Below are 25,073 nucleotides of genomic sequence, written 5' to 3' on the forward strand. Positions count from 1 at the left end.
AGTGCGTAATACTGAATTGCATCTCACCATACATTATGTTGAAGGCAACAGAAAGTAAACCGAAACACAACAGCACCTATGTAATTGTTTAAGAGAAAGCGCCCTATCGCTGCTACTTCTTTGCTCTTTTGTAAAGGTGCATGATGGGAGGAGAACCGACGCGTGCAGCTTTGCAAGCCAGTGAGCCAGGGTGCACGAATACGCCAGGAAAATCTTGGGAAAGCGAACCAAGTGCCACAATTAATCATTAAACAACAAAGGAGTGGGGGTGGGGGGTGGGGGTGGCGAATAATGAACAATGGTTAAAACGAATGCTAGCGAGCAAACAAGGCTTACAGCAATGTGTTAAAGGAAGCTTGTTAAAGGAAGGAACAAGATGTGAGAAGACGTCACAGAGAACAAGAAGACCATCGGTAATAATTGTCAAAGGCAGCGTTAGCTTTCCTGAAATCCGCTAGAGTTCCACCGAGTTGCGGCTTCAGCGCGCAGCTTTCTCTGACTGACCGAGGGAGTAATGCCTTGGTCACTCGTGACACGATATGGCGATTCTTATCTACCCTATGCACCCCAGTGGCGTAGCCAGAAATTTCGTACGGGGGGGGTCTCACGTTGGAGCTCGGCCCGCTCCTTGCAGAATTTATCGAGGGATCAAATACATGAATAATAACTGTATTGCCATTGCCAAAGATGGTGCAAACGAATTCTTGGACAATACGCACTCTCAAGACAAGTAAAATCTGCATTTTTTCATTAAAGAATATATTCGTACGTCTCAAAAATTGTGCCATTAACTGGCATCAATGCTTCCACGTTTTTTATCTATTTATTAAGTAAAAAAAATATCACGCGAACTTTATAACTATATAAGTTCGAAATAAGCAAACCAGTGCATGCCGCTGGTATGATAAATGTAAAGGCCATGAAATGAACGATTTGAGGACAAATATTTTAATGAAGCTTTGTCATTCAAGAACCTTGTTTACATTTTTGTACATATGCAGCAGCCAGGGAAAAATATCAATGACGCTGTCCTTCATTTCAATGTATTGCGCAGGAGCAGCTGCCACTAGTCCTGTATTGTAATTGCACGGAAACTATAGTCGCAACAGAGATCAAATATAAAAAGCAGGAGTCCTGCAAATTAGAAATACGAGGATACAATGGAATACACAAATGTGAAGATAAAAGTTGATAAAGGCCAAACAAAGTGCCACTGAAAACAATGTTCACTGCATTTATCCACAAAACCTCGCCACAAGATATTTAACCCTTTACTGAACCTTGTTGCATTTACGCAACATTCCGATGAACGGCGTTAAACACAGAAGCAAAGTCCGTTTAAAGCTGCCTGTACATGTTATTGCATTTCCGGAACATTCGTCTAAAAAACGCGCCCCTTTGTGCTGCCATCTGCGCTCATCCTTCGCATCTTCTACCAAAACAAACATGGCGGAGGCTGCGCGCGCCCACGAGCAGTCATACGGATAAGTTTTGCCACTTGTAAATCTATTTCTCCATAAGACAAAGCCAAAAAAAATTCTTACGCTAAGCTCCACATCCTCCTCACTCTGTAGGATAAAAAAAAAACATTGTTATCTCGGAATATCTTGTTCCTGGTGACGGAACCTTGCTATGTTGCGCAAATGCAACAACGTGTAGATGTTTTATTTTCTTCGGAAAAGTGAAATGGCTCCCAAATGGCTTTTATGGCCGAGAAATTCCTCCTGATAGTGAACGCAGCAACCTTTCCAGGAGTAACGACAACTACGAGTGTAAATCCGTTTCGGTTCAATATGTGTGCAAAATGTTTTCTGGTCGAATTTTTCTTTTTTTTCAAAAGGATGCAGTGCATCCGCACGCTGCCGTGTAGCGTCGTCTCGGGCACCGCCTTACGTCTGTGCTTCTATGTTCTAAATTTTGACAATAACGCGAAAACACTGCATTGCTTCCCGACTGCACGGGAATCTGCACCACGTACTACACGAAGTGTCGGAACCACCTGTGGTGCACAAGCAAGTACAATTGCTTCTTTTTGTTCCACACTAAATCACAGGTGCACCAATGATTGTCACGTGCAAATAGACATCCGAGTATGAATCGCGCTAAGTCTATCTTTCACCTTCAGCTTGTTTATTTGCACGTTGTTGCAAATACACAACATACCCCTTTTCTGCAAATTCAAACCACAGAAATTCGCTAAAGTCAGTTTCCATGGGAGTAAAGCTACTGTTATCCTTCCCTAAAACTCCATGAAAAATATTTTGAGAAGACAAAGAATTGCGCACTAAAGGGTTAAATATACGTATAGGTCTCCAAATAATATAGATAAATTTAGCCAGAGTTTAAAGATATGCCGATGCACTCGAAGACGACGCGACCAAACGCATGTTGCTTGCTTTTGTATGTGGTGTGTCACGCCATTTCTTGTATTTTCGCATAATTAGATATCATTTAGTCAAGATTAATGAACTAACTTCTGAAGTAACGAAGCTAGAAAAAGAAATCCAATTAGTTGCAAAGCAGTTTGCAAAACGTCCGAATAAACAGTTTCTGTCTTTCTATCTATTAAGAATTAGTGTATTTCAGCTTACTGATGATGCCCGCGAAATACAAAACACCACGTGACATGCCCTCTTGCACGTCGTGATTGCACTGCTTCCAAACGTTCCACGCACAGGTATGGTCGTGGTGCCGCTTGCCCATGCTGTCGCATGGGCTATGCCAGCGCCGTAGGCGTTGGCTGTGCCATTTACGCCAGCGATGTGCTCCCCTCGCGACAGTTCGTTATAGCGATAAGCAAACGCAGTGGTTATCGCTTGTGCTTCCTGAAGCAGCGAGTCCGTCATTTCGCGATAGCTTTAAGAAAATTGAACATCCTTAAATTTAAAAAAACTCACTTTTCAGAAGGCTGAAAATTGTAGAAGAGTATATTAAATGGCCAGATGCCATCTTTCACTGAATTTACGTTTATTTTTCGTGCGCTTTCCCAGCAAGTGCTCGAAGAAGTCACCTCCTGCAGCGATACAACGCTGGAATCTTTTTAGAAGGCTTGCTGTCGCTGTCTTAAGCACCGTTGGTGAAATGCTGTGGCGGACTTCAATTACCTTCTCCTGCAAGGTTTCTGGAGACGTCGTTGTCGCCGTGTATACGTGATCCTTAATATAGCCCCACAAGAAAAACTCAAGAGGGTTGAGGTCGGGTGACCTTGCCGCCCACAAGACAGGCCCATTTCTCCCTATCCATTGCATTGGGAAGGTAACATCAAGTCATGCTTGTGCTTGACTGCAGGAGTGGGCTGGGGCCCCGTCGCGCTGATACCACATTGCGTCAAGCCGGGCTAGTGGCATGTTGCAGCAGAAGTCTTCAACCGGCTCTTTGAAGAACTCACTTACATACCTATTGCCAGTGAGTGTTGTTAAAAAACACTGGGCCAATGACTGTGCTGTCATATATTACGCACCAAACGTTAAAAGACCAATGATATTGGTGGCGCGATCATCCTAGCCAGTGGAGATTTTGCTTACTCCAACAGTGTGCGTTGTGGATGTTTACTTCGCAATTTCGGGAAAACTTCGCCTCGTCAGTCTAGAGTACCTTGGTGAGAAAGTCAGAATCCTGCTCCTCTTGGGTCAAAATCCAATTCGCAAAGTCGAGTCAGATCCCTTGACTCCAGGCATCGATGCAACTGTAGGTCCAGCTGTTTTCAAACTCCTCCAGGTAGCTGAGTTGGACGCACCGAGCTGTGCACCACGCTGCGCGTGCTAGCGTGTGGATTAGCCGCCATGAAAAACAATACACGCTAGTGCGAACCTCAATATTTATGACTGAAGCTCTCTGCCTCTTTCTTGTGAAGCTTCTGGTTTGCCTCAGCGACTCACAGGTGTTGAATATTGCCATCGAGTTCGGTCACGTACCCGGGTGCCACCTCCAAATATTCTTGCAGCCTGCCGTCTCTGTCAGTTTGAAGCTCCTAGGACAAGGATCATGTCTGCTTTTTCCTTGTTGGAAAAAGGCATCACGAAATCGCTCGCGCTTTAATAGCCAATGCACGATAGCCTGTCCATGGCCGTCTGGAACTGCCACAACCACGCCCGTCAGTCGCTTTACGCAGCGCAAGCGATAACGGTTGCTAGCTTAAATCTAACGGCCAACGCTTGCGTCGCTGCCCTGTCGCTTTTTAAGCGGCAGCGCACGTATGGCTGTTTGTGGGCAGAACGCTTGGGAGCAGTGCAATCAGGACGCGCAAGTGGGCATGTCACGTTGTGCTTTTTTGTATGTTGAGGGCATCCGCAGTAAGTTGAAAAACTGTTTATTCGGACGTTTTGCAAACCGCTCTGCAACTTGCTAATTCGAATTTTTTTCGTAACTTCGTTGATTCAGAAGTTGGTTAAACAATCTTGAAAAATTGTGTAATTTAACAAAATACAAAAGCTAGTGTGACACAGCGCATACAAAAGGCAGCAGCATGCATTTGATCGCGTCGTCTTGCAGTGCATCGGCATATTTATAAACTCTGGCTAAAGCTCACTGAAACACCCTGTATAGTGCGTCAAACAAGGCGAATAAATATGAAGCACAATGCAAGATTCACAGATCACAATATCCTAAGGCTATACGTGAAAAGCACGGGCACTTCAACTGCAGTTTGCTTGCCCGTATTAGCGAAATTCTCAGGTTACGTTTCGGTGCTTCACTACGCGTCTTAAATGCATGGTTACCGAGCTCTTTTCACATTATTCCGCCTTCAGAGACAGATAAGACAGTGAAGGCCACCTCCGCTGCCACTCTCATCCGTGAGATCGGCGCCGTGGAGAACATGTCAGACGTGGGCGTGGCAGGTATGGAGATCAAGGCGAAGAAGAACGCCGCCAAGAACGCCCGGAAGGACGCCGTTGACGGTGACGTAGACAAGGGCGACATTCAAGGTGAGCGCGGCCAAACGGGCCCGCGTGCAGCTCTTGGCAACTCAAAAACTTTGAGCCCCCTTATAGCACGTGAAACGAATGCAAGTTCATCCGAGCAAAGAAAGGGCAGGAGGAAAGGGTAGATGCCGTAAAGGGTCTGTAGGAAGAATTCCCTGTTTAGATTGATTGATTCCGGGGTGTCACGCGACAAAACCACGATCTGGTTATGAGACACGTAGTAGTTGGGGGCATTTTGCCGACCTGAGGGTTCTTTGGCGTGCACCTAAATCTAAGTGTGCACGAGAGTTTTTTTTGCTTTTCGCATCCCTCGAAATTCGACCGCCATGGCCGAAATCAAACTATCGGCTTGGCGCTCAGCGGTACAACGCCGCGACCACTGGGCTACAATGATGGGGCATGCCCTGTTTAGGCACCCGATAATCCCTCCCAAGGCTGACGTCTGTACAGGTTCGTCGGTGGTTGACGTAAATAATGCTTTTTTTTTCCTTTGTATATTTAATTGTATTTTCGTACTACACAATCTCTTAGGTTTTATTTCCCTGCTTTTGTTTTGCTTCATTTATGCAACTGGATTTTAGCTGTTAGCAATATTCTAGGGCAAAACATATTTCGCTGTTTTTTTTTTCACAAGAAAGTCGCGATAAACGCAGTCTCGAGGAATGGTCGAATAGCATGTCATACAAGACGGTAAATACCATGCAACGATTCCGGCTATAGTTGGGTATGCAGAACATGGCTAAGGCACGCCGTGTTGTGAGACGGAAATCGACGAGGCGAACGTGATCGGTTGGACAACAAGATGGAGCTATGCAGCTTCCCCAATTTTCATGCATTTGTTCTTGCCTGTGATCGGAGCAGGAAGGATCACGACGATCAGATCTAGAACGGGGGATGATTTTGGAGGGAGGGTGGGGGGGGGTGCTGAAATGGGCAGCCACGTTCCGCGTAAGTGCTCTACGGTCTGTCTCTTTTTGTGGTGATAAGCAACCTACGAAAAGCGCGCTTTCCTCCCGCTGTGGCTCGGCAATATACTGACACTCAGCAGCTGAACGCCAGCGTCCGGATTCCGTCTAATTTCTTGACAAATTTGTGGCAACGAAGGTTCCTGCGTCCGTAACTATTGCCCTGATATGCGGCAATTACGCAACGAACTTTAACCAACTAGCCGGACTCAGCATTTGTTGTCTGAGATGACCGCTATTACGCGTGAACTCCTCCGGTGGGTTGTCTGGCGCGTTAGCTAAGATTGTGCCTTAAAGCGATATGAGCGGTAGTCACCGACAAAAATAGAACTATTTCGGATTTACCTTTTACGTCAGTATCTTCTGCAGTTTCAGCCAAGAAGAAAGTTGTTGCTGCTAAAGGTAAGCGTTATACTTTCTTTAACGGTTTACTTTGGCTCCATTTTAATATGGCTTCTCAGTCCACATTATGAGGAAGCTTTAGCTCGGGTGCTCTTATCTAAATACATGTAAAAGGTGAATTCGTCTTTCTCGGCAACCACTTAACCCAATTTGGCGAAGTTTGTTGCGTTTGAATGGAAAACTTGAAATGTAGCGACTGTTGGTTTCAAATTTTTTATTTAGATCGTGAATTTTTTTATTAAAAATTGACAAATCGAAAATTTCAGAAAACGAAACTATCAAGTTTACAACTCTATAACTCATCAAAGAAAAATGATAATACAATTCTGTGAATTGCTTCTAATAGTAGATCTAAAGCAGACAAAACTGATATGTTACACATGAATCTCGAAAAAAGTAGTAATACGGAAATACGGCTTTTGCAGAAGCCTTGTAAACGAAGTAACAAATTCACGTAAGATATAAAATCACAAATCAAATTTGTCCGCTTTCAATGATCTAATGGATGCCGTTTACAAAACCCCGATACCTGTTCTTGATGCAGAGCTATAAATTTGTAAACTTCGTGCTTCTATCTTTGTCTAAATTTAGAATTTTTAGAAGTTCTTGTAACAAAATGCAGGCCCTAAATCGAAATACCGCTTCCAACAGTCACTAGAATTTAACTTTCTATCTCAAATGCAACAAATTTTGTTAACGTTGGTCCACGGGTTATCTCAGAAAAACGTTTTTGCCTTTTGCATGCATCTGAATAGGCCGCATTGGAGTTGGGACCGAGCTAAAGCTTCCTCTTAAAGCCTAACTATCTCTCTCGGTGTTTATTTCACATTTCAGTCTGGGCTGGAATAACAGAACGATTCGATTACAACGCTATACTTCCTCGCTTTTCGTCAAGAGGCCCCCAGCGAAGCTCTGCAATATACGTTATCGCCACGAATGGTTGGCATTGAGCGATGGATTACGAAGGAACAAAATCGTGCAAACGGGATCTCTACATTATACCAGACCTGAATTGAACGGGATCACCAATTTGCGTCATGACGCAAGGTTTCAGGCGGCCTATCAAATCTCACTCTTAACTCTTCACAGTGGGAATAGTAAGCCAGGTATCGCGGTTATGACCGTTTCTAAAAGACACTGCTTCCAGGATCGTGTATTCACTGCCTGATGGAGGGACATGAAGAAATGTTATGCGTGGTGAAATGAAAGCGTACAATCACACTCTCCCCTTATACGCCACAATGAATATAGACACATTATACATTTGCAAGTGTCACTGGTTGCGTTTTATATGGAATTCATGCGCACGATTCAGTACATGGTTTATTCGTTAAAAAAAAAACTGGCACCGACTCGTGCACGGAAGAGGACAGTACGGCCTTACACGTATACCGATCGTTAACGTTCTTTTGAATACAAGATTCCCAATATAGTTGTGATTTTGTGGCATGCACATTGGCGCCGCATCTTTGCAAACGTGAGCCTTCTTGATTCATCCCAAGTATGTGAAGATCCGTTTATTTATATTTACCTTCTTCCTTCCGCAGAAAAGAAACGCCAAGCGGTCGTTGAAACTATGAAAGGTGAGCGTATACATCATTACTTGCAGGCAACACTTAACTCTGTAGGTGTACTGTGAAAGAGAAGTGAAAAAAAAAGACCATGTTGATTCATTTATGCGACGTTCTTGTTTCATCACAAACAAGCTACGTCCTCTTACAAGTTAAGCAGCATCATGTCAAGCACTGTAGCACTGCTCAGTGACGCCAGATGTGGCGGAGACGGGAGGGAGGAGACCAATTTCTCGACCCTTCCCCAGGGCCATGCTACAGGGTTATGCGGGGTCATGTTACAGTCAAACGTACTTTAAGCGACGCGGTACTGCAGATGATTTGACCAGCAGCATATGACAAAAAAAAAACTAACGCTCAGAAATAATTACAGCATCAGCATGCAAACACTGAATGTGTGAACTTGTGCGCACGTTCGTAGAGGCAAAGCAGGAGCAGTAAAGACAAGCATTTCAATTTATACTTGTACGATGATGATGATAAATGGCGTGTTGATGAGGTAAGTGCAGCCACTACATTTACGTGAGCTGCATTATTTCGTAAGTGTTTCCTTTTCAGTTTATTCAATAAAACGGATATTTGTGAGCTCAGAATTTGCGCACTGCAGACGTCACTATAGAACTCTGCAGCTATAGCTAGCAAAAAACAGCTCGTCTTTTTTTCCCCCTTTTTTCTTGACCTAATAGACCATATTCATAGGCTTCTGATATCACTTTAGCCAACTGTGAACTTCGAGCTTAAAGCGTGTGATACTTTAAAGTCTTGCAGTTTCCACAGTAGGTTATTAAAAAAATAAAAAAACTTCATCACGGGAATAATTGTCGTACAAGACTGTGAGCGTGTTTAGGATAACCTTTGTGGCTGGACGTTTTAAGCCGAATGTATAACTAAAGCAAACGAATAACAACTTACAAACGTTCTCCAAGTACGGCTTTGTTAGATCAGCACGAATGCTCTTTGATGATTTTTTTTTTCTGTTCAATTCTTGCAGTTTTCTTGAAGAGCCCATCAGAAGGTTAGTGCCAGATAAAAGCTACTCTACTTCTCTGCCCCGATGCTCCCCCCTCCCTTTTTCCCTCTTACTTTTCAATGCTAACAGCTTTGGTTTACTTCCAGTTCAACCACCGAACATCACTATAAACAAATCTCCGCTCGGTAAGTACCTGAATATGTATGGTTTCTTGAATTTATGCCAAGTTGCACAGCGAAACAACGTTTCCTTCTTTTCTTTTCAATTTTGTGCAGCACCAGGCAGCGTCAACCTAAGCGACGTTTCAGGTGCGTTTATAACGGCGTCCCTGCTGTAAGATCGCATGAAAAATGTGATCAATATTTTTCTGCTTAGTGAGGTATCTAAAATATTGTTTTAATTTTTTATATGTATTAGAATCTACCGATGAACTTGTTGCTCACACATATTTAAAAGATAGGAAGCACTAAGAAGCTCAATTTTACTAGTTAAACCACGTAAAGCTTACAGGCAATAAAGCAAAGGAAAGCGTAGGAAAATGCCTGTTCTATTTAAGTGAAATGTAGAAATAAGGAACAGGGAAGTGATAGTCGCCGACAATTGCCTCTGCGATTTGCAAATTAGTGACGATAAGCGACGTTCACGAGGCGTAACACTTCGCAGAAATTCTAAGGCTGGCTCTACTTCCGCGATATCGTTTGAGAGTCGTTGTTGCAGACGTTCCACGGCAATGCATAGTGCGCAATGTCATTGGCGAGAGTCTCAAACTTTGCCGCATAGTGGAAATGTATTGCGGTAAAGCAAGCCTATTGTAACCGCTAGCCGAGAGGACTGCAGAAACGCAAAGATTTTTCACAACGATAGTAAAAGTCTACCAGCTCCGCGCATTGTATTCGCAGACTTCATCGCCGTCGATAGCTCTGGTAAGCATGGCTTACTTACTGTTCGATGGACTTACGGAAGAAAATTATTCCCTTGTGCAAAACGCGTGACGATACGCTTCAGGTTACGAGGCGTGTTCTTTTTTGAAAACTTTGAACACGCCAAGCATCCCGCTAACACACGAAGCATCGCATAAAAAGCGGCCATTTCTGTTCTAAAACCTTAGAGCAAGAAGCGGAACGGGGACAGTATACGAAAGAGCAGGCAAAGGCAGCGCTTGCCGGTATTATGCAGAACTAGCACCAGCACAATCCTTCACTTTCCGTTCTTATACTCGCAGACAAATTTCCGTGCCTCCGAAGGAAGAGCCACGGTGGCAAAGCGTGCACAAGTGAGACCGCTTCTGAAAAGTCGTGCGTTTTCGTCCACGTTAGTTTAAGCTAGAGAAGAGCAAACATAAACACCTTATCAGCAACAGTTAAATAAGACAAAACACACCATTGAATGTAGTAACAGTTTACTTATTTTGCGGCTTTTCCCTTCCGCGTCTAGGCAAACGCGAAACCGTTGCACGTGGAAGCTGCGCCGACTCGGCGTACATATCGAACAATGCTGGCGGACTGTTTGGCGCGGTAGCACATGTGCAGCAGCTCCGCCCCCGTAGCTTTCCCTTTATAGCCACACAAAGTTGTCCACGCGCATAGCTGTAAGATGCCTGCGTGTATTGCAGCGTTCAACATGAGCTGTATAACACGCGAGCTGTGGCTGCAGCGACGCTCCCGAGAAGAAAAGTAGAGAGGGTGTCGCCATTTGAGCAACGCCTACACCTCCTGCTTTCCGTCGTCCGCTTCGCGGCGCGATAATAATCTGGCCCACCGAGCAGCCATCGCGGATGTTAAAAAAAGAAGAGAAGTTGCGAAGCTAGGGCAGCGTGCACCATGACGAGGCACGCACCATGCGGGCAGACTGTATTATCGCTCTGCGAAGAAAGCATGCAGACGGCGTAAATCACGGGAGTATGCGCATTTTTGGAATAGCGAAACCCTCTCCCACTTTTTTTTTTTCTCGAGCGCGTAGATGCAACCGCGGCTCGCGTGTTGCAGCTCATATTGAGCGCGACAGTACATGAAGACTTCCTGCCGCTTAGTGCGGGTCGCACTACAGCCATTTTCAACGTTTTAGACACTCGCGTTCTTAAAGCGTATACCCTAAGTCTGAGAACTTAAAATAAATGTCTAATTTGCTTTGTTTAGAACTTAAAAGTGGTGCCTCGGCAGTTACGAAATGCTGCCTGCGAGTAGTGCTGTAAAAGTGAAGACGTGTAGTAATAAACCAGTGACTCGGCACGCCATTTTCTTTGCGCCTGTTGGCAGACGTGTTTAAGATGCATCTGTAATATGGGGTTTTACGCCATTTTCTTTGCGCCTGTTGGCAGACGTGTTTAAGATGCATCTGTAATATGGGGTTTTACGCCATTTTCTTTGCGCCTGTTGGCAGACGTGTTTAAGATGCATCTGTAATATGGGGTTTTACGCCATTTTATTTGCGCCTGTTGGCAGACGTGTTTAAGATGCATCTGTAATATGGGGTTTTACGCCATTTTATTTGCGCCTGTTGGCAGACGTGTTTAAGATGCATCTGTAATATGGGGTTTTACGCCATTTTCTTTGCGCCTGTTGGCAGACGTGTTTAAGATGCATCTGTAATATGGGGTTTTACGCCATTTTCTTTGCGCCTGTTGGCAGACGTGTTTAAGATGCATCTGTAATATGGGGTTTTACGCCATTTTATTTGCGCCTGTTGGCAGACGTGTTTAAGATGCATCTGTAATATGGGGTTTTACGCCATTTTCTTTGCGCCTGTTGGCAGACGTGTTTAAGATGCATCTGTAATATGGGGTTTTACGCCATTTTCTTTGCGCCTGTTGGCAGACGTGTTTAAGATGCATCTGTAATATGGGGTTTTACGCCATTTTCTTTGCGCCTGTTGGCAGACGTGTTTAAGATGCATCTGTAATATGGGGTTTTACGCCATTTTCTTTGCGCCTGTTGGCAGACGTGTTTAAGATGCATCTGTAATATGGGGTTTTACGCCATTTTCTTTGCGCCTGTTGGCAGACGTGTTTAAGATGCATCTGTAATATGGGGTTTTACGCCATTTTCTTTGCGCCTGTTGGCAGACGTGTTTAAGATGCATCTGTAATATGGGGTTTTACGCCATTTTATTTGCGCCTGTTGGCAGACGTGTTTAAGATGCATCTGTAATATGGGGTTTTACGCCATTTTCTTTGCGCCTGTTGGCAGACGTGTTTAAGATGCATCTGTAATATGGGGTTTTACGCCATTTTCTTTGCGCCTGTTGGCAGACGTGTTTAAGATGCATCTGTAATATGGGGTTTTACGCCATTTTCTTTGCGCCTGTTGGCAGACGTGTTTAAGATGCATCTGTAATATGGGGTTTTACGCCATTTTCTTTGCGCCTGTTGGCAGACGTGTTTAAGATGCATCTGTAATATGGGGTTTTACGCCATTTTCTTTGCGCCTGTTGGCAGACGTGTTTAAGATGCATCTGTAATATGGGGTTTTACGCCATTTTCTTTGCGCCTGTTGGCAGACGTGTTTAAGATGCATCTGTAATATGGGGTTTTACGCCATTTTCTTTGCGCCTGTTGGCAGACGTGTTTAAGATGCATCTGTAATATGGGGTTTTACGCCATTTTCTTTGCGCCTGTTGGCAGACGTGTTTAAGATGCATCTGTAATATGGGGTTTTACGCCATTTTATTTGCGCCTGTTGGCAGACGTGTTTAAGATGCATCTGTAATATGGGGTTTTACGCCATTTTCTTTGCGCCTGTTGGCAGACGTGTTTAAGATGCATCTGTAATATGGGGTTTTACGCCATTTTCTTTGCGCCTGTTGGCAGACGTGTTTAAGATGCATCTGTAATATGGGGTTTTACGCCATTTTCTTTGCGCCTGTTGGCAGACGTGTTTAAGATGCATCTGTAATATGGGGTTTTACGCCATTTTCTTTGCGCCTGTTGGCAGACGTGTTTAAGATGCATCTGTAATATGGGGTTTTACGCCATTTTCTTTGCGCCTGTTGGCAGACGTGTTTAAGATGCATCTGTAATATGGGGTTTTACGCCATTTTCTTTGCGCCTGTTGGCAGACGTGTTTAAGATGCATCTGTAATATGGGGTTTTACGCCATTTTCTTTGCGCCTGTTGGCAGACGTGTTTAAGATGCATCTGTAATATGGGGTTTTACGCCATTTTATTTGCGCCTGTTGGCAGACGTGTTTAAGATGCATCTGTAATATGGGGTTTTACGCCATTTTCTTTGCGCCTGTTGGCAGACGTGTTTAAGATGCATCTGTAATATGGGGTTTTACGCCATTTTCTTTGCGCCTGTTGGCAGACGTGTTTAAGATGCATCTGTAATATGGGGTTTTACGCCATTTTCTTTGCGCCTGTTGACAGACGTGTTTAAGATGCATCTGTAATATGGGGTTTTACGCCATTTTCTTTGCGCCTGTTGGCAGACGTGTTTAAGATGCATCTGTAATATGGGGTTTTACGCCATTTTCTTTGCGCCTGTTGGCAGACGTGTTTAAGATGCATCTGTAATATGGGGTTTTACGCCATTTTCTTTGCGCCTGTTGGCAGACGTGTTTAAGATGCATCTGTAATATGGGGTATTACGCCATTTTCTTTGCGCCTGTTGGCAGACGTGTTTAAGATGCATCTGTAATATGGGGTTTTACGCCATTTTATTTGCGCCTGTTGGCAGACGTGTTTAAGATGCATCTGTAATATGGGGTTTTACGCCATTTTCTTTGCGCCTGTTGGCAGACGTGTTTAAGATGCATCTGTAATATGGGGTTTTACGCCATTTTATTTGCGCCTGTTGGCAGACGTGTTTAAGATGCATCTGTAATATGGGGTTTTACGCCATTTTCATTGCGCCTGTTGGCAGACGTGTTTAAGATGTATCTGTAATATGGGGTTTTACGCCATTTTCTTTGCGCCTGTTGGCAGACGTGTTTAAGATGTATCTGTAATATGAAGTTTTACGCCATTTTCATTGCGCCTGTTGGCAGACGTGTTTAAGATGTATCTGTAATATGGAGTTTTACGTCCTAAAACCATAATTTGCCTACGATAATTTTGACCAGAATAATTTTGACCACCCACGGTTCTTTAATCTGCACCGAAAGCGGGACACGATCCTTCTTTCTTAACGGACGCAAGTGTATTTCGAGTGTTAATTGGGGCAGGAACATGCCTTATTTCGCCTACACAAACTTTTGTCTCTGTGTTATCGCGAAACGTATGCTTAATTTACTATATCGGAGGGTGGTGGTTGGTCATCGAACTGGTAACTGCAGTGGAACCTGAGGGGACGCTCGCCCTCACTGCAGCAGATACAGCACGCACAATTTTGTCTCGTCTGTAACGCGCTTCGAGTACTGCTATCGGCAGAAATTCAAAGGCGAACACTTTACGACTATTTTAATGCATTGTTACGTTTCCAGGGCCGGTATAAAATTATGAAATGGAGAAATTGTCACCCACACGAATTGTAGGACGAAGTTACGCAACAATCCCGCACGAGTTTCTTTTTTTCTTTCTTTCTTTCTTTTTCTTTCTTTTCTTTTCTTTCTTTCTTTCAGAAAGGAAACCTCGCATTTGAAGAAACATTCGTCATGGTCCGGGATTTACGGCATTCACGACCAGTTGATGCCGCTGATAACGCGGGCTGCGCACAGCTCTGATTCCTGAGGAAGCGCGACAAGAAACGGCATTGGTTTCGAATCGCTGCAGTATTCCGGCCTGGGACAAAAATATCCCGGACCAGGACCAATTTCCTTTCAAATGCGAGACTTTTCTTTCTGACACGAAACCCGTATGGGTTTCCTCTGTAGCTTCGTGCTATAAATTGGGTGGTCGACAATTTTTTTTCCCCTTTTATGTACTTTCCTCCAATTTGCTGGCTTCCGCTGAACTGATTTGACATGTACCATTATTTAGCGATTATTTCCGCGTGATTCTGTGCCACTCTTATTATCCATCGTTCACGGCCGGCTGATCCCGTTGATAACGCGGGCCGAGCGCCGCTCAGACCACTGAAGAAGCGCAACAATAAGTAACGGCATTGGCTTCGAATCGTTCCAGTATTCCGGCCCAAGTTAACCTGCATTTGTAACGTTAGCTTAACTCAGCCTCCGGAACGCACACTTGGTCTATAGAGTCCACGTTTAGAAACCGGGTACAGAGCGATTACACCTCGCACTTCCGTGTAATTACGCGCAAAAGGATTTCTTATCAGTTATTTCATGTTCGCATTTTAATTTATAGTGATAGCACATCTTGTATGATTCTGAGCTCATGACGACGCTTTTATTCATGCGCACCATGCACAGCTTCCGAGGGGGCGAGCGGTGATGCCGGTGGCGCGGAACACGGAACCGTTGCTATCAAACTGATAAAACCAGCCGAAATTGAGAAGCCGTCCGAAATCGGCAAGGCGGCCTCTCATAACCAGTCTGCACCGGCAGCCGTCAGTGGCTCCTCTGTCAACGGCACGGCATCCAACGCATCGTCGCTGGGAAACGCTCGCGTCGGCAACGCGTCGAGTGACAAGGCAGCGCCTGTCAATTCGTTGCCAGGCAACACGTCGCACGGCAATACGTCAGTAAAAAATAAGGCGCTCACCAATTCCTCCTCGTCCGCGAACAAGAATTCAGCTAGTCGCGCGTCTGGAGCCAAAGAGGACTCGCCAGCGGACTCACCTGCGGCCAAAAAGTCGGCCTCACCGGTCGATGAATCTCCGGCGGTTGGATCGCCTTCTGGCTCGAAGTCCCCGGCAGACGTTGCTGGCGGAAACAAGCTGCCAGAGGCAAAACAACCTGCCTCCAGCGGATCAGCGACAAAGGACGCGACTGGCATGGTCAACCAATCCGTTCACCAAGGTTCGCAGACCAACAACGCCAGGCCTCTCGACGCGTCTGCCGCCAGCGAAAAGTCGGCGGACAAAGTGCCGCCCGTGAACGGACCAGCGGCTGGAGCGCCCTCCGGTGCCGAAAAGTCGGCTGCTGCACAGTCAGCAGAAGAGTCAGGTGGTGCAGGTTCGGCGGCAAATAACAAAGGCAAGTGAAAGAAACCGCAGGCATCCTCGCTGTAAATGTTCATTTAGAGAGCTCATTAGTTTTCGGGCATAAAACAGTGGTTACGAAGTGTGTTCCACAGATATTTCCAAGTGTAAAGCACTTCATTCACCTGTCAAACTTGCGGTGGGTAGAACACTCTAAGAACAGTTTACACCCTTTGGCTTGCCCCTTCTGCCACACAAAAATAATCGTCATCTGCCTTGATGCGTTTCCTTTCTTTATCGCTGCGAGCCCGGAACTTTCCAGTAACGAATGGCACGCGCGTTATCTAGCATAGAACAGTTTACACCCTTTGGAGTGCCCCTTCTGATAACGCGCGTGCCGTTCGTCACTGGAAAGTTCCGGGCTTGCAGCGATAAAGAAAGGAAACGCATCAAGGCAGATGACGATTATTTTTGTGTGGCAGAAGGGGCAAGCCAAAGGGTGTAAACTGTTCTTAGAGTGAACAAACAATTTGAAAAGCGTAGCTTTCTTTGCCTGCTTTCCCGGGGTTCGGCGTGTCGCCGTCCTGTATCTCGCCGGGTGAAGCGGACAAACCCCGGAGATGTGTAACCGAAGGTGGTGACTTGGTAGGGCACCCTTTACCAGGGCACGATTTTAATGAAGGATCTTAATGTGGCTTGTAAAGCGGGTCGAACCCGCAGTCCACAGGTCGACACAATAAGCGGACGCTCATTCATACTCACCCGTATTTTTTGTATAGGCACTCACTCATGTTCATGTGCGCTCGCATCTCGCCGGCACTCCCTCACGTTCACACTCAGGCTCACCAACGCTCACTCATTGTAACTACTACTATTCACATTTGCCAGCACCCACTTTCATACGTACTTTCGTCCACTCAAACTATCGGCTAGTGACTTTCGTTCGTACTATAACCTTAAACCGGCACTCACTCCAGTTAATACTCGAGTCAACTCACACTCTTCGTCACTCGCTATAACGCTCTATCTCACGCTAGTGAAATGGGTGCGGAGCCGAGTATATGAGTCACCGTTCTCGTGAGTGAGTATACTCGTACCGACCTATTCCCGCGGTCAAAACCACGGGTAGGCCGACCCTGGTAATGCTGTCGCGTTACAGTCACTGAGATGTGTAACGTAGACGTAGCCTCTTTCTCCAGGTTTGGCATACGTAGGTGTCTCGCCGAGAATTACGTTGCGGGGTAGGGGTCTCTCACACAGCTGAAGCGCGAAGAGGGAAAACGCGTAGAAAATGCTGCAACAGCGGAGAGAAGTTTAGAGTATTTAGAACTATTAGAATTTAGAATAGATAGTTTAGAATCTATTACGGACCTCAGTGACTTTAAAGATGCGCTTGAATATGTTACCTAATAGTTGCTTGGTGTGTTTTTTTTCTATTTAGTGTTCCCACTTCCTTCTGTAATGTCCTATGGGCCCTGAAGGTATTCAAATAAATAAATAAATAAATAAATAAATAAATAAATAAATAAATAGGAGGCACCTGCGTAGACAGGAAGCAACTGTGTGCCGCTGGTTTGCACGTCGAAATGGTGTTCGTACGCAGCTGGGGCTGTAACCTGGGGGAGGGTTATGGGGTTCTTGCACGTTTATACACGGAACAAGGCGGACTATAGCAGCGTTAGCTTTTGTAAACGAACAATTCTGGAGGGATCGCTCAGGCGGCTTCTGCCAGCAAAAGTCCCATGTGCACACGTTGCGCGAACTAACGACATGGCTGTCACGTGGTCGTTCGCTGTTGCCATCACGGAATTGTAAGAAATGTTTTATGTATCAAGTGGTGGTGTAATGGCGAGCTTGGCTGGGCTTAAGTCGTGTTCGTTTAATTATTCAGTTTCGCCTTCGAATTACGTGTTAGTGTTAACACACTCGGCTTAAGAAAGCAACGGGCAGTAGCTGTGGCTGCCCTTACGTAAGCTACTTATAAACAAACGTTTTTAAAGAGTGTAATTAAATTATGGAGTTTTACGTGCCAAAACCACGAGGCACGGCGCAGTGGGGGGCTCCGGAAATTTTGACCAGCTGAGGTTCTTTAACGTGCACCTAAATCTAAGTGCACGGGTGTTTTCACATTTCACTCTCATGGAAATGCGGCCGCCAAGGCCTAAACAAATTTCACAAAAATTCACTAGAAGAGCATGCTCTTCAGCGGGGATGTTCGTGCAGTCACCATAGGGAGCGACGAAGAGTACAATCAAGACCTTCTAACATCAGAATACGGTGCATTCAGTCGACATATTCGTGTCGCATAAACTAGACCAGAACAAGTTTTTCCTGACCCCTGACTTGTGTCACGGTGTTTGTACCTATGTCACCTAGTTTGTGGAATTTCTCTCTTTTCACTGCGTATAACCAACAAAATAAGACGCCTTCGTGGTAGACCCAGTGAACTGCTTGCAAGAGTGATCCACCAAGTAATGGCACTGCCTGTGGGAGTAGCTCATCTGCAAATGCTATGCTTGGTTTTGCAACGAGCACAATCAATCGCGCACACATGTACAATGTAATATTCCCACACAAGTCAAGCAAAAATGCGCCGTTTGTGAATGTTTTATGCGTGGCAAATGCACACACAACACAGAGGTACACAGAAACACGGTCTTGAAGCGATCAAGAACGGTTCAACAAGGTGTGTCGGTGGAGCTAACATTTCGACATGGGGGCTTCTAGCTCTTCGTCAGAACAACAGCTTTCAGTTATTGCCCTGACGAAGACAAGTCAAATACAAGATCACTCTGCAAAGATCTTGTATGAGGTCGCAGTATAAATAAATAAATAAATAAATAAATAAATAAATAAATAAATAAATAAATAAATAAATAAATAAATCCGCAATCAGTAATATATTGTTTATTAAGCAAACAGTGTTTGCAGATTAGTGCCGTGTAGTGTGGTATTATTTGTATAGCCGTGAGAGTATCGCTTAACCCCGCAAAGCCCGTACCCCGTGTTAAATAATGGAAATAGAGCAACATGTTCCCCATTTATTGATGACCATGGAAAGTACTTACCCAGAAAAATACTATAAAACGTACTTGATTGAGCGAAAGTAATGAGTACAGTAAGCAATCTTTAGTAATTTTTTTGATGGACTATCTACAACTGAAAACTCTCCCCAGCGTATCAAAAACGCTACGGTTTCCCATCGCTTAAACCAAAATTTTGAGGTGTCGAACTCGGCGTAGCAAGAAAATATATATATACATAGTACTTTCAAATTAATTAAAATAAGTTCTAGAGTTCTACATGGCCGAACCACGATCTGATGAGGCACGCCACTGTGGGATACTCTGGATTAATTTTAATAACCTGGGGTTCTTTAACGGGCACCTAAATATAAGTAGGCGACGTTTTTTCATGCCGCGCCCACCGGAATGCGGCCGCCGGAGCAGGGCTTGAACCCGAGACCACGTGTTCGGCCCTGAGATGAAGTTTAGCCACTGAGCTAAAGGACGAAGTCGAGAGTGTGACAGTAGCCCGTGTAGTCGTAATGATACATAGTAAATAGGAAGGGGCCAAGACACCGACCAAGAGGATTTAAAAGCGTTCTTATGTTTTGCTTCCCCCTCGGGAGCCTAGTGTTGTTTTACTTAATTGTAGTCGATGATCGTTCAGGAAGGCACTGTCATTTTATGTATATCTGGTCGTTTATTCTTCCAGTTACAGTTATACAAGTAAGGGTATGCTAAGCGCTCATTAGAGCGGCCGTTATAAGATGCTTGCGCTCCTTCGAATCGTTCTGCCTCGATCCACCCGCTCTCCCAGTTTCCCTTAGCGCTTCAAGCCCATTTCAAGTCGTAAATTCGAGGAAAGTCTCGGGGTTCAGGGAAGCCGTCGCTGGAGTCTAGCGCCATTCCGTTCTTACGACAGAGCATCTGAAGTATCTCAGTTCACAACACAGACAATTGAACAAGACAAAACAAAAGAACACCAGTGAGTACAAATGTATCAACCCCTTGTCTACAATAAAGGTAAAAACACTCTCAAAACTTTTTCGGCCGGTGACCTGGCCTCTTTATTAGCCACTGCGCTAACGCGGCGCTTACGTTGTACTTTATGGGGGTTATTTGCATATAGGATTATCGGTCCCTGCCAAGGCTGTCCGCACATTGTCGTCGCACCTTTACTAACGCTCATTTTCATTGACACCAAAGCTGCATAAAACCGCGCACTATTTTTAAAGCGAGGCTTTCTTTGCCTCTTCTGCCGACTTTCCGGGCGCTGCCCTTGTGGTCTCGCTCGCGCGCACCGCCGGGTTTCTTGCGACACCACCAGATGCCGTTAGCCTCAGTGCATCCCTAGGGCGCCTCGATGCCAGCGCACTTAGAATTAGTGGCCATCGAGGCACCCTACAAACCCCTGCCGACGCCGCCGCGGCAGCGTTTCACAGAGCGTTTTACGGCAGCATTTTTTGTTCGTGTTTGTGCGTATGGTACGTGCGGTGCTTGCTTTCCTATGCGGCAGAAATGCAGGTGCTGGGCGGTGGAGGTCGCGTGTTGGGTTGTAGTAGCGTAAACATTACAATCGTCCATAGCCTGAAGAGAGCGCTTGGAGCTGGCGTCTCAAAGCGCGCTGGCCACCTATGCAGAAGGAGCTCGTAAACATGCGCCAGCGAAGTGGCTACAAAGCGTGCACTCAGCGTCGAGGACACCCAGGCCCGGAAGAAGCGTCGCGCGGAACAAGAGCGCCTTCGCTACGCAGCGAAACGTGTTGCAGACCGCGAATGCCTGTATACAATGTATACGTATGCAATTATAATAATTAACTGAATCACGTACAGCCCCATAATTCAATTAAAGTTTAGCACTTCTGCCACGATGCGATGTTTGCCATGTGAGGCAATAATAACGCTCTACTCTCTCAGAGATTATGAACAATGGCGCACAACAACGCCGCAAGCAAGGACGTCTCCCTGTGTGTTCAGTGTGCAGTGGTGCACGCTAGGTAACGCATAACATCAACTTACCACTCTCGTATTAAACTAAGCACTGAAAAAAATTACACATTCGCCGCCAACATCACCGCTAATTGCAGTCAACCAAAGCGAACAGCATACAAAGCACCGCTTACATCGATTCCCACAAAGCATGGGATCCGCATATTTCTTTTCTCTTTATTCTGTCAACTGTTCTGCCTCACAATGTCTAACCCCCATTTTAATTCATCTGTTTTGTCCAACTGTCGTTGCGCTTCGCCACATTTCGATGCTCACTTACTCTCGCTTTACAGGCCAGGCTGCACTCCCGAACCAACCCGTCGAAGAGAAACACGCCGACAAAACGAAAAACGCGGCTGATCACGGTGCGTAAGCTGTGGCTGCTGTGCTTGCCTGCGCGAAATTCGGAACATAAAGCTGGGCGCACATATCACATCTTATATTTTTACTACCTTGGGGGTTATTTGTTTCATAACTAACCCGCTTACCCTTATTGCTATACAAAAATTATTGAGCACTACAGCAAGCTACTACACTGAAGCTGTATTAATTTCGACCACCTGGTACCCATGCACCAAGATAGCTGACACGACAGTCTGTCAGGCATTTAGGCATTAAGGTTTAGTTAATGCAGTTTTTGTATCGGTCACAGCTACCACCACGTTCACTTGCCACAATGTCGCCAAATATGGAGCCTATTTGCCCCGTAAATAATCCGATCTTGCACACTAGGACAGCCATTGAAGACAGACATTTATTTCGTGACACCTTGTCTGGGTCAGTGTCTGAAATGCCACGCCAAGCGTGGCCCCTCTGCGGTAGTCCTTTGTAGCCCTCTCCGGCGACCCTGCAGAGGCAAGATTTGGCAGTCCAGCAGAACCGACACTTGGGCGTGTTGGTGTTGACTTCATCTTAAGGGACCGAGAGCAAGCACAAACGAGCACTTCGAAGACAAGAGTGGCTGTACAGGCGCCTGCCCAGCGGTGGTATCGTCGCTTCCTTCTTAGTTGTCATCGTCTGTGTGCAATGTGTCCAAACTTTGCAAGTCCATAGCATGCGCCGTCTCTCACCAGATGGCAGAGATAGAGAGGGATAGGGGGGGGGGGGGGGGAAGTGTGACTGGATGATAGCACTTAGCTGTCTTTCGCGCTGCCGACACTTGAACATATATGTAGTCAGCAGTATGGAAAGGGGAGGAAATATGACAGAGAGGAGGCAGGAAGGAAACAAAGTGCATGTATTTTGCAGCGCTGCTCGCGGAACACGATTTATGAAACACTGAACACGCTCAGGAAGAGCGCGGAACCCGACGAATTCCGCTGCCACATACCATGTCTGTAGCGTCCTGATGCATGCCGCCAAGCTTTGCGAACAGCAGCCACGCAAATAGTCTCTGCTAGTAAATGAAATTACTATGCCTTCAGTGGGCTACAGTTTTGGAGGTCAAGCTGCACGCTACTACATTTCGCAGCTTGCCATTTGGCGGAAGGCATTATGTATGCGATTTGAGCGCCGGCCACTGCAGGCAGGCAGCAGAAAGGTGTCATGCTTACACAGCGTCCGAAGCAGAGCTGGTAAACTGACCAAGCGGTTTAGTAACGCTGGCTCGGAAATTAATACAGACACAACAAATTCTTGTACATCTCTGGTCTTTCGATCGTTGCCAATTCCAACGTTGCGTCGCCACTATCGCATTCACGTCTATTCCGGCTAACCAAGCTTCCGCTGACGATGGGACTAACCTGATCGGTATTCCAGAAATGTTGCAACCTAACGATCTGCCTCATCTTAATGCTTCTTTTTTACGTCCATTTGTAAAGGGACATTGCTTTAACGACTAGTAGGAGATGACGCGACCATAATACTCGGCTAGCTGAACAAACCGCTCCTGTGTCGTGTGTAGGCGCAGACTCCCTGGCACCCGGTCCGAGCGCCCAAAGACCGCTCTTCTGCGACGTGCGGAAGTCCATCTTGCGGCCGCTTGCATCCTACTGCACGCACATCCTGTTCGGCCGGCTTTCGCTCAAGGAGAGCAATGGGGTGGTCACGGTCCGAGACTTCGACAGCGCCACGCAAGGTACGTCGTCGCCCGGTTGAAAAAAAAAAAAAGAATGGAGGACGCTTAAGCTTCGCCTTTGAGAGTGGAAAGCGATATTCAAAGATCCCTGACTGATTGTCACGCTTACCGGCAACCGCAGATTTCTTGCGGTTGCGCGGAGGCGAGCGCGATCGTGTTGTTGCAAGGCACCGAGCGAGCCGCACCGCTCAAAGAAGAGGTTTATGTTTGAGTTTCTGCATAACAGAATTGTTTTCTCGTATATTCAAATTAAAGTCCGACGCTATCATGCCTGTAGGTCGTGCGTAAGTCACACTTTACGATTTTTCTGATGTATTTTGCTTTGAGGAGTTCAATTAATTCAGTAACGCACCTGCGCCACGTAGGGCCTGCGTGGTTGTGGTACGGAATGAATTTTCGCCAAGCGACGTCCGACGCCGACATAGGATTTCTTGTTGCTACACGGGGCCCTTAACGCTTTCGCGTTAATATAGTGTGCCCCAGTTAGCGTTAGCCAAGCTGATCAACAAAAAAAATATAGAGAGCTAGGAAAAACACGGTGCAACACGCGACTTTAAGACCTATACGGTATTCGATTTTGATATCGCGGACGACCGAACACGGTAGGTCCTATAATCGTATCTCGCATCGTGATTTTTTAATCTTTCTTTTTCGTCGAACAGCTTGGCTAACGTTAGCTGGGACACACGGTATGTGAAAGTGGGGGAGTTTCTGATATCTTGTTTATCCGAGTATTCCACTATGGTCGAATATATGGAATCGCTACATACAATTATCGGCACGTGCTTGCTTGAGAAAATGGTCATGCAGCTGGCGCCGGCCTTCTTGTCGCTTCAAGTGCTCTTTGTTAGACGAGTTTATTCAGAGATGCTGTGCTACTTCAGCAGCCTGGATGAATAGCTAGTGCATGGTGTAAGCACTTAAAGAGCAAGCACGTGGAGAAAACAGTTCTTTTGCACAAAAGCTTGCAGTGTGAAGCAAGGACGCTTCATTTTTGGCCATGCGCTGGAGTTATGTACGAAGCTATGTTTTCTTCGTTGAGATGATAGTTTTCTGTACACTCCTATCTTTTCTCGTCCTATATATTGTATTGGAAATCTACCGTGAAGATTCCAATCATAGCCTACATTCCAAACATCTTCGGTTCGCGTGAAGCACTCAGAATGGGCCATCACGAAAGTAATTCAAAGCGTAAGTGTGTTCTAATAATAGAACGATCACCTAATCTGTACTCTATTATGCTCACTCGTTAATATTCGCTGAGAAGCTGTCCTGTTAAAACCCCCCTTGTATATAGCACCTTCTTCATGTCAGTGCAAGCACGACAGCTACTAAGAGTCCTGAATGCAGACCGGGTGTTTTCCTATCGCATTGACCTCTACCCAAGCAATGCTTCGAGCTTGACATTCTGTGGGCTCACGCAGAGCAACTGCATCTCGCCTCCGTGTTGCGTCCCGGCTGGCCGCACGTCAGCCTGATGGCCACGTTAGGTGGCGGTGGTGAGGATGACGTTGCTATGGCCAAAGCGTTCGAGGCCGGTGTCGCCACGCTGGACGCGATGGCCACCGAGGCGGCGAACCTGGTGCGCAAGCGAGGCCTGGACGGTATCAATGTGCACTGGACAGTGCCGGACCTCGAAGCGGACATGGAAGCGTACGCAGTAGGGTTGGTTGACTTCATCAAGGTAGGTCCTCCACCTCGGCGCCTTCTGCTGCCCTGATCCACACAGCCCTGTTTTTTTAACATCGTTACCTATATTTCACGGCTCTCTGGTTGCTTGTCACGATGCTCTCAGATTTCTTGCGAACACGCAAGAAAGAGCACACGTAGGGAGACGCCTTCTAGTTGATGCGTATATTAAAGAGGAAGTAATGGAGCTCAAGCGATCGTGTCAAGCACGGAATAACTTGCGGGGCAATCGGCGACAATATTTGGGAAAGGGAAATGTGCTCGAGAGTAGAGCGGTGTAAAGTGTCGAACAGTAAATTCGCATCTGGGAGAATCGAGGAGGCACATTTAGTTTTTAATAGCGTAGCAACTGGTGCAACAGTGATGCGTCAATGTAGTCGTGAATGCTGTTGGCAGAGGCAACTGGGGAGCTGTCCCATAGTTATTTAATTTAGTGTGGATACAGCAGCTGCTGGTGGTGCCAAAACTTGCTTCGCAAACTTGCGCGAAGTCTCTCTCCAGCATTTT

At 45.9% G+C, this 25,073-nt stretch overlaps 1 protein-coding gene across 1 annotated transcript in view; it reads left to right on the top strand.

Annotated features, from left to right (window-relative positions):
* LOC142571987 (uncharacterized) overlaps positions 1–25,073 on the top strand; it is a 53,679-nt gene that overhangs the window by 22,982 nt on the left and 5,624 nt on the right. The window contains exons 11-20 of the mRNA XM_075680755.1: positions 4,749–4,925; positions 6,257–6,289; positions 7,837–7,872; positions 8,852–8,875; positions 8,977–9,015; positions 9,106–9,138; positions 15,137–15,862; positions 21,094–21,165; positions 22,704–22,877; positions 24,302–24,561. Coding sequence (XP_075536870.1) covers positions 4,749–4,925; positions 6,257–6,289; positions 7,837–7,872; positions 8,852–8,875; positions 8,977–9,015; positions 9,106–9,138; positions 15,137–15,862; positions 21,094–21,165; positions 22,704–22,877; positions 24,302–24,561 — 1,574 coding nt within the window. The remainder of the gene's footprint in view (positions 1–4,748; positions 4,926–6,256; positions 6,290–7,836; positions 7,873–8,851; positions 8,876–8,976; positions 9,016–9,105; positions 9,139–15,136; positions 15,863–21,093; positions 21,166–22,703; positions 22,878–24,301; positions 24,562–25,073) is intronic.

This window comes from Dermacentor variabilis, chromosome 2, assembly GCF_050947875.1.
Source record: "Dermacentor variabilis isolate Ectoservices chromosome 2, ASM5094787v1, whole genome shotgun sequence".
In the NCBI taxonomy this organism is placed as follows: domain Eukaryota; kingdom Metazoa; phylum Arthropoda; class Arachnida; order Ixodida; family Ixodidae; genus Dermacentor; species Dermacentor variabilis.